At 52.2% G+C, this 9707-nt stretch overlaps 1 protein-coding gene across 1 annotated transcript; it reads right to left on the bottom strand.

The window, feature by feature from the left end:
* Positions 1–480: 480 nt before the first annotated feature.
* Positions 481–6305, bottom strand: EMP3 (epithelial membrane protein 3). The gene is made up of 5 exons (XM_003269734.4): positions 6073–6305; positions 4771–4863; positions 4076–4178; positions 1546–1686; positions 481–736 (listed from the first exon to the last, which is right to left on the bottom strand). Exons 2-5 carry the CDS (start codon positions 4846–4848, stop codon positions 567–569), a joined length of 492 nt encoding a protein of 163 aa, XP_003269782.1. The 5' UTR covers positions 4849–4863; positions 6073–6305; the 3' UTR covers positions 481–566.
* Positions 6306–9707: the final 3402 nt, after the last annotated feature.

Below are 9707 nucleotides of genomic sequence, written 5' to 3'. Positions count from 1 at the left end.
GGAGGTTGCAGTGAGCCGACATCGTACCACTGCACTCCAGCCTGGACAGAAGGATAAAAGAGTCCGACAATCTACAAACACACACTATGCCCGGGGCTCTGAGAGAGAGCAACAGAGTGACAGAAGCTTGGGTAAGGAGAGAGGACTGGTCACTGCAGGCTTCCTATCCTAACAGGGTTTGCTGGGACCCAGAATCCAGGTTCTTCCCAGAAGTGCCTGAAGGTCTAGATTCAGGTGCCTCACAGAGGTCTCTTGGGCCTTGAGAGGGGAAGGCCCAGGCTCTTGGGTCTGTGGGAGGGAAAAGGTGCCTGGAGTCCCGGCTCCTGTGTCCTCGGGAGGAAGGGGTTGGGGACTGGGAGATGGGCATTCTGAGGACTGAGCAGCTGGTGGTGGGGACCCTGTTAGGTTCAGGAGAGGTCAAGCGTGCGCAGCCTGGGTCCCTGGAGGCGGAAGGAAGGAAGGAAGGAGATCAAGGCAGAGCCCGCGGTTAAACAGTTTTATTTTCTGGAGGACGCGCGGCGAGGGGGGCCGGGAGGGGGCGGGGGCGGCCGGGCGAGGCGGGGCGCTCACTCCCGCTTCCGTAGGTGGATGTAAATGATGCCGCTGACCAGGGCGAGGGGGAAGGCCACCCAGGCCAGGGCGAAGCAGTATCCGAAGCTGCCGCCTCGCGGGTGCTTCGCCAGGATCTCCTCAGCGTGAATGGCATAGATCAAGGCCCCAGTAAACACCGCCACGCCTGCGGAAGACGAAAACCACGCGTCACGCAGTGCCCCTCAAGAAGACTACATTTCCCAATATCCCATGGGGGCAAAGAAGCGCCGGAGGGCCCGTGGGCAGCGCCGCTGGCTGCTGGGAGTTGTGGTTCTCTCCCCAGCGCAGTGCAACTGCAGCGCGGCCTTAGGTAACTGATTTAATCCCTCTAGGTCCAATAATATCTCTCTATCCATCCAAGGAATATTTTTGAGTGTGTTTCTATAAGCCAAACATGCAGTAGTAAACTCATAAAGCAAGAGAGAGGCTTTGCAGGAACCTATAATGTTCCCCAAACTGAGGACTATGATTAAGTTAGCCCTTTGCACCTGAAGTCAAAAAATTAAAAAGTACGCAAAACTTCTTGAAGTGTCTGATGCACAATAGGCACGCCAGAAACAGCGGTTGGCTGATATAAATACCATTACTATTATGATTCAGAGCTCTCTATTGAGGTACTAATTAGTTTATCCCCCCCACGTCGCAGCCGATCCCTGGTACCAAAACTATTTACCTATACCTCCTTCCCCAGCCCCGGCTCCCTGAAACTCTTAAGTTCCCTGATGACTCATAGTCACAAGCCACAACTATCATTAGCCACTGAAAACTACAAGTCCCAGCAATCCCTAGGGGCAGAGAGGTAGCCCACGGAGGCACCTCTCGTGGCTCCTGGGGTGTTGAAAATTGTTTTTTTTCTATGAGAGGCCCATTTTCAGGGCCCCCAGCATCTTGACACACCCCACTCCCTTCTGCTCAATTCTTGGGGGATTAGGGGTGGGGAGGGGCAGTGCTCACTGGTGCAAAGCTGGCAGAGGCCGGTGGCATAGAAGAGACCTCCTCGTCGCATGGTGTAGAGCTGGAACATGAACAGGATGAAGGACAGACAGCAGAGAATGAGGGAGAGCACCATGAGGACCTGCACCGCCTTCAGCCAGCCTGCAGTAAGAAGGACACAGAGGGGGACATCATGGCGGGTCCAGAGTTCCAGCTCACCCGCTTGCTCACTATGTGACCCTTCTCTGCCCCATCCCTGCTCCCGTTTAGACCCATACAAGCCTAGATACTTAGATGTATCACTTACGTTGACCTTGAACCTTGTTACCTTGCTAAATTCCCTTCTCAGTTCGAGTAGTTGCTTTGCCAATTTTTTTTTTTTTTTTTTTTTTTTTTTTTTTTTTGAGACCAGGTCTTGCTCTGTTGCCCAAGCTGGAGTGCAGTGGTGCAATCATGGCTCACTGAAGCCTCATCCTCCAGGACTCATGAAATTCTCTCACCCCTGCCTCCTGAGTAGCTGGGACCACAGGCACAAGCCACCACACCTGGGTAATTTTTAAATTTTTGTAGAGACAGGGTTTCCCTATGTTGTCCAGGCTGGTCTTGAACTCCTGGGCTCAAGTGATCCTCAGCCTCCCAAGGTGCTGGGATTACAGGTGTGAGCCACTGTGCCTGTCTGCTTTGCAGAATTTTAACGGATTTTCTACATAAACAACATGTTTACTGGGAATAGAGACACTTTTTCCTAATTTATTTCCCATGCCTTTTATTTCTTTTTCTTGCCTTCTTGCATTGGCTACTCCAGTAAAACGTTGAATAGAAGTGGTGAGAGCAGACCACTTCCTTTAATCTTAGTTTTGCATTAAATCTTTCACACAGAACTTTAGATAGATGCAGCTGTATTCCTTTAGAACTCCAGTGCACCTGGCCCCACCTCTTTAGAACCTTAAGTGGTTTCAGCCCCATCCCCTTGGAACTTGGATGAAATAGTCCCAGGCATCCATTCAGAGCACCAGCCCCATCTCCTTGGAGCTTTGGAAAAATACTCTTGTCTTCTCAGAATCTTGGGAGAGTTTTCTGTATTCCTTTTTTTTTTGAGACGGAATCTCGCTCTGAGTGCAGTAGTGCAATCTCAGCTCACTGCAACCTCCACCTCCTGGGTTCAAGTGATTCTCCTGCCTCAGCCTCCTGAGTAGCTGGGACTACAGGCACACGCCACCATGCCCGGCTAATATTTTGCTTTTTGTTTTTGTTTTTGTTTTTTTTTTTGAGACGGAGTCTCGCTGTCACCCAGGCTGGAGTGCAGTGGTGCAATCTCGGCTCACTACAAGCTCCGCCTCCCGGGTTCACACCATTCTCCTGCCTCAGCCTCCCGAGTAGCTGGGACTACAGGCACCCACCACCGCGCCCAGCTAATTATTTGTATTTTTAGTAGAGACGGGGTGTCACCGTGTTCTCAATCTCCTGACCTCGTGATCCACCCACTTCGGCCTCCCAAAGTGCTGGGATTACAGGCGTGAGCCACTGCGCCTGGCATATTTTGTATTTTTAGTAGAGACAGGGTTTCATCATCTTGGCCAGGCTGGTCTCGAACTCCTGGCCTTGTGATCCACCCGCCTTGGCCTCCCTTCTCTATTCTTTAAACCTATAGCATGCCGTCTCACCCTTTCTGAGTCAGAGGAGGAGGCTTTTATCTATATGGCCTCTTCAGAACAGGAGGTACTGGCTGGACGTGGTGGCTCACGCCTGTAATCTCAGCACTTTGGGAGGCTGAAGCAGGTGGATCACCTGAAGTCAGAAGTTCAAGACCAGCCTGGCCAACATGGTGAAACCCGTCTCTACTAAAAATGCAAAATTATGGCTGGGCGCGGTGGCTCACGCCTGTAATCCCAGCACTTTGGGAGGCCGAGACGGGCAGATCACGAGGTCAGGAGATCGAGACCATCCTGGCTAACGCAGTGAAACCCCGTGTCTACTAAAAATACAAAAAATTAGCCGGGCGCGGTGGCAGGCGCCTGTAGTCCCAGCTACTCGGGAGGCTGGGGCAGGAGAATGGCGTGAACCCGGGAGGCGGAGCTTGCAGTGAGCCGAGGTCGCGCCACTGCACTCCAGCCTGGGTGAAAGAGCGAGACTCCGTCTCAAAAAAAAAAAAAAAAAAAAAAAAAAAAAAAAATGCAAAATTAGCCAGGCGTGGTGGCACACACCTGCAGTCCCAGCTACTCAGGAGGCCGAGGCAGGAGAATTGCTTGGACCCGGGAGGCAGAGGTTACAGTGAGCCAAGATTGCGCCACTGCACTCCAGCCTGGGCAACCAGAGGAAAACTCAGTCTCAAAAAACAAAAAAAAAAACAAAAAACAAACAAACAAAAAAACAAGAGGTAGGTACATCCAGACAGGTGGGACATGCATTAGCCCTAGGCACTCAGCCACTCAGGCCTGGACCACGCTCACTCCAACTTTGTTGAGGGAGGGTTCCCAATTCTCAGTCCCGTGAGGACACGAACGTTTTCCCTTCCCCTTTGAAGACCAGTCCCACCGCCCTCACCCCTCACCATTCTCGCTGACATTACTGCAGGCCCATGTTTTGGTGTCGTTGTTCCACGTGCAGTCGTACCAGAGATTCAGGGACTCTTTCCCGGGGAGAGTCCACCAGGACTGGGATGGACAGAGAATGAAACAAGGGGCAGGGTTAGGAAAGGAGAGGGGACAGGGTCAGGCAGACTGTGGGAAGGACTGGGAAAAGGGCGGGGTATCTGGGATGGGACGGAACTGGGGAGAATTAGGATTTAATATGAGAGTGGGTAGGGTCAGGGCAGGGAGGAGGCATCGGAGGTAGAGCTAAAAGGGTTAACCTGGTGGTTCATGCCTGTAATCCAAGCACTGTGGGAGGCCGAGGCAGGTGGATCACTTGAGGCCAGGGGTTCGAGACCAGCCTGGGCAACGTGGCGAAACCCCGTCTCTACCAAAATAAAAAAATTAGCCGGGCGTGGTGGCAGGTGCCTCTAATCCCAGCTGCTTGGGGGGCTGAGACAGGAGAATCGCTTGAACCCGGGAGGCCGAGGTTGCAGTGAGCTGAGATCGCACCACTGCACTCCAGCCTGGGGGACAGAGTGACATCCTGTCTCAAAATAAATGAAATATAAAAGAAATACTAGGTAAAGGGGACGGGGCCAGAATGCCTTTAGTGGAGGGGCGTGGCAAGATTCCAAAGGGGAGCAGAGGAGCCCCGAGCTCCAAGTAGGCTTACCTTGTCCAAAGTGGCCACGAAAAGCAGTATAAGAATGAGGATGTGAAGGGCTGAGACCACCAGCAAGAGGAGTGACATGGCTGCAGTGGAAGCCTGGGGAGGGGGAACAGGGGACGGAGTCTGAAGAGGTTGGCACAGGCCAGGCACACTCACACCTATAATCCCAGCACTTTGGGAGGCTGAGGCAGGGGGATGACCTGAGGTCAGGAGATCAAGACCAGCCTGGCCAACATGGTGAAACCCCATCTCTACTAAAAATACAAAATTAGCTGGGTGTGGTGGTGCACACCTGTAATCCCAGCTACTTGGGAGGCTGAGGCAGGAGAATCACTGGAATCCGGGAGGCGAAGGTTGCAATGAGCCAAGATCATGCCATTGCACTCCAGCCAGGGTGACAGAGCAACACTCCGTCTCAAAAAAAATTGGCATAAAGGCAGGTGAGATGTCTCCTGATGGAGGAAGGGCGTGGGTGCAGACTCCTGGGTCTCTCAGGGAGGAGACCACTGGGGCCTGGATTCCTGAGTTCCCCATTGGCTGGAGGGGTGGAGAGGGCCAAAGATGGACTCTTGGGTTCCTTGAATAAGGAGGACTAGCAATGTGGCTCCTCTCTCCCCAGAACCCTGTCTCTGGGTTACATACAGGCCAGATAGTGAAAATTCAAGTTGAGACCCCGCCCTGCACCCCGATATCAGGATCGAGGAGCTGCCCCCAGCGACAGGCATTCTTGACTCACACTACTCCTCTCCTGGGGTGAGGGGAGGAGGGGGATCTGGTGAGTCATCTGGTGACTCATCCCCCCCCCATCTCTAAGCACCAGGGAAACCCCAGCCCCTGGCTATGTCCACAAGGTCCTCACCCCACCCTGCTGCCAGACTGGTGACTGTTGGACATCTTCTGGAGGAAATGGATAGGATTCGCGCTGGGGGAAAGAGAGGCCTGAGAAGAAGGAGTTAGCCTCCCAGGACGCTTTGATGCCCAGGAACAGGGGACCTAGAGGTCTCCCAGATTTGGGGTGTTCTCATGCAATGCCCTGATCTCAGGGCCCCCAGAAGACAGTGGACACTGCTGAGGGAAAAACTGCAGGAAGTTTTCCCGTGGAGGGCTCTGCTGGGACCCCAAAACTTTGCTGGGCCCCACCCCTTCCCATATCCCCACCTCAAGTGCTAAGAGATCACTTATTAAATTACAAGGATTTCCAAGAGTAAGGGGCGTCTCTCCCAGCCTGGGGGTGTCCTTCCCAAACTGCTACATTCCCAAGTAAATTAAGAAGTCCCAGCCCTGAATAACGGACCGGAAACTTACCGAGAGCCGCGAAAAAAGTCAGAGCTGGAGTCGGAGTCTCGTCCCTCGCTCGGGCCTCCGTGCCCCGCCCTTCTCCTCCCTCCTTTCACCCTCCCGAGGCCCCCGCCTCTCTCACCGCCTTCCTCCCTTCCTTGCTCTCCCCTCCAATCCGGAACCCTTTCTCTCTCGCTCGCTCTCCTTCTGCCTCTCGTCTCTCCCTCCTGCCCTGTCTGGGCCTCCTTCTCTCTTGCTCCCGTTTCTCTTTCTTTCCTCCTCTCAATATATACTGACCCTTTTATAAACCCACCCTCACCGCACCCAGCTGAGGTCGGCTGCCAGTGGGAGGGCCCAGGCACTCCGGTTCCTCTTTCTTTGGGCCTCCACCCAATCCCCCTAGACAGACATCATCTGGGGCTCCCTCCCAGGGTTGAGATGAGAAGCTCTTGGAATGGGGCTGTGGGGAGGGGCAAGTGTCAGGGGTGGGAGGGCCCGATTCTCAGGACCCTTGAGTTTTGAGGTCTTGTCCTGGAACCGATGTCTGCTTTCCCCGATGGAGCTTGGGGCTGGATAGGAGTCTGGGAAGGGAGGTCAGATTTCTGTGGCATGGACTGAGATTGGGCTGGTGAAGTTGGCCCCGTGGTGGGGGGTCAGAGGATGGGAGATGAAATTTGTGAAACTCGGCAGGGCATTGTGGCTCATGCCTGTAATCCCAGCACTTTGGGAGGCCAAGACGGGCAGATCATCTGAGGTCAGGAGTTTGAGACCAGCCTGGCCAACGTGGTGGAAACCTGTCTCTATCAAAAATACAAAAATTAGCCGGGTGTGGTGTCGGGCGACTGTAATCCCAGCTACTCGGGAGGCTGAGCCATGAGAATCACTTGAACGCGAGAGGTGGAGGCTGCAGTGAGCTGAGTTTGCACCACTGCACTCCAGCCTGGGCCACAAAGTGAGACCCTGTCGCAAAAAAAAAAAAAAAAAAAAAAAAAAAAAAACAACGTGTGAAACTCTGGAAGTGGGGAGGAGGTGGAAGTTAAGAATCCCAGTGCCATCATTTCCTGGCTCAGTGACCTTGAGCCAATTATTTCACCCACCTGGGCTCCAGTATCTTAGTCTATGTTGAAAGTATAATAATGCTGACAAAATACTAATACTGATAATAATAATTCTGATACTTATGCTGAATGAATAAGGTAATACTGGCACACTCACGCACCTAATCTGTTCCTTCCTTCATCAAACATTTATTGAGGTCGGGCACAGTGGCTCATGCCTGTAATCCCAGCACTTTGGGGAGGCCGACCGAGGTGGGTGGATCACAAGGTCAGGAGATCGAGATAATCCTGACTAACACGGTGAAACCCCGTCCCTACTAAAAAAGAATACAAAAAATTAGCCGGGTGTGGTGGCGGGCACCTGTAGTCCCAGCTCCTTGGGAGGCTGAGGCAGGAGAATGGCGTGAGCCTGGGAGGCGGAGCTTGCAGTGAGCCGAGATCGTGCCAGCCTGGGCGACAGCGAGACTCCGTCTCAAAAAAAAAAAAAACAAAAAAACATTTATTGAACATGTACTCTGATCTGGGAGTTAATAATGAAAACAGACATGAGCCCTGCTGGTATTACGGAGCTTGTCTTCCAGTAGAGGAAGACAGACAAGAGAAAACATCAATGATGAAGATAAATCTCAGATAGGGATAAGTGCCTTGAAAAACAAATACAATAGGCTGGACGCGGTGGCTCACGCCTGTAATCTCAGCATTTTGGGAGGCTGAGGCCGGAGGATCACCTGACGTCGGGAGTTCAAGACCAGCCTGGCGGACATGGTGAAACTCTGTCTCTACTAAAAATACAAAAATTAGCCGGGCGTGGTAGTGGGCACCTGTAATCCAAGCTACTCGGGAGGCTGAGACAGGAGAATTGCTTGAACCCGGGAGGCGGAGGTTGCAGTGAGCTGAAATCGCGCTACTGCACTCCAGCCTGGGTGACAGAGCAAGACTCCATCTTAAAGAAAAAAAGAAGGAAAGAAAAATAAATACAATAAGAAATCAAATAGAGTGATGGAGATAATGACAGAGTGCAGGGGAGACTACTTGAAACAGGAAAATCAGGGAAGGCCTCTTGGAGGAGGTAACATTTGAGCTGAAGACAGGAGTCATTTGAACGCCGGGGTGGAGGAGTGGTGGGGGGGTGTGGGGGGAAGAGGAAGTGCAAAAGCTCTTAAAGCTTTTGAGAACAAGCTCAGGTTGTTTAGGGAGCAGACAGAAGGGCCAGTGTGGCTGGAGCACAGGGAGACAGAGGGAGTGGTGAGAAGGGAAATCAAAGGGTGCCCTTGAAGACTAGGGGAGGGGCTTGGATTTCATTCTAAGTGCAGTGGAAAGCCATTAGGCTTTAACAGAGTGTAGTACCAAAGATTTTTTTTTTTTTTTTTTTTTTTTTTTTTTTTTTGAGATGGAGTCTTGCTCTGTCATCCAGGCTGGAGTGCAGTGGCATGATCTCAGCTCACTGCAACCTCCACCTCCTGGGTTCAAGCAATTCTCCTGCCTCAGCCTCCTGAGTAGCTGGGATTACAGGTGCCCGCCACCATGCCCGGCCAATTTTTGTATTTTTAGTAGAGACGGGGTTTCTCCATGTTGGCCAGGCTGGCCTTGAACTCCTGACCTCCAGTGATCTGCCTGCCTTGGCCTCCCAAAGTGATGGGATTACAGGCGTGAGCCACCATGCCCGGCCCCAAAGGTTTAATGTTAACTATTATTATTAATTTTGGGGATATTAAATTAGGGTCGGGGTGATGACTACTATGTAAACGAGTCTCTTGGGAGGGGACCAGGTGTCCAGGACTCTGATAAATTGAGAGCAGGGGAATTCAAATCCTGGATCCAGGGAAGGGAACTGGATGATGGGATGTCTGGGTATCTGATGGGCCAGAGCTGGGTTTGGGATAGCTGTTGGTGATTCGGGCTCCCTGAGCGGGTGAGGGATGGAAGTTCAGTGCCTGGCTGGGTACCCCGAGACCTGGAAGCTGGGATACCAGTATAGCACAGACTCTAGAGCCACACTGGTTGGACTCAGAATCCAAGCTGTTTTACTGATTGACTGTGTAATTTTTGGCAAGTTACTAATAACTTCTTTATGCCTCAGTTTCTTCATCTGAAAAAGAGATAATAGTAAATACATTATAGGGCAGTTCTTAGGGTAGTGCTAGTCATATCAGGCATTGGGGCTCTGAGTGGAGTCAGTACTGGGGGACCCTGATTCAGGATCTCTAGGAGTTGGGGAAGGGGCAAATTCTTGGGTCCATTGGGTCTCAAGGCTAAAAAGTTGGGAATCCAAAATGACGGTCCCTGGGGGAGGAGAATAAGTATTCTCAAACTTAAGTGCCTGAGAGGGACAGAAACTGGGGTCTGCACTCAGATCCCTAAGGAAGTTGCAAAGTCTGGGTCACTGAAGGAAAAATTAGGGGCTGGGGAGACATAGGTTCCTCTTGGGGAGCAGGAAAAGAGGGCTCCACTTTCTTGAGAGGACTAGGGGGAGCCAGGGGCTAGGAAGATGGAAACCTGAGCCAGGGAGGTGAAAAACACGAGTCTAGGACTCAGAATCAAGTTCCCTGAGTGGAATCGGCGCCAGGCTTGGGTACCCTGGGGATATTAGGGGGGTCCCCACAC

The sequence above is a fragment of the Nomascus leucogenys genome, chromosome 10 (genome assembly GCF_006542625.1).
Source record: "Nomascus leucogenys isolate Asia chromosome 10, Asia_NLE_v1, whole genome shotgun sequence".
NCBI classification, from domain to species: Eukaryota; Metazoa; Chordata; class Mammalia; order Primates; family Hylobatidae; genus Nomascus; species Nomascus leucogenys.
The sequence above is the reverse complement of the archived record's forward strand: the minus strand, read 5'-3'. Positions and strand labels throughout refer to the sequence as shown.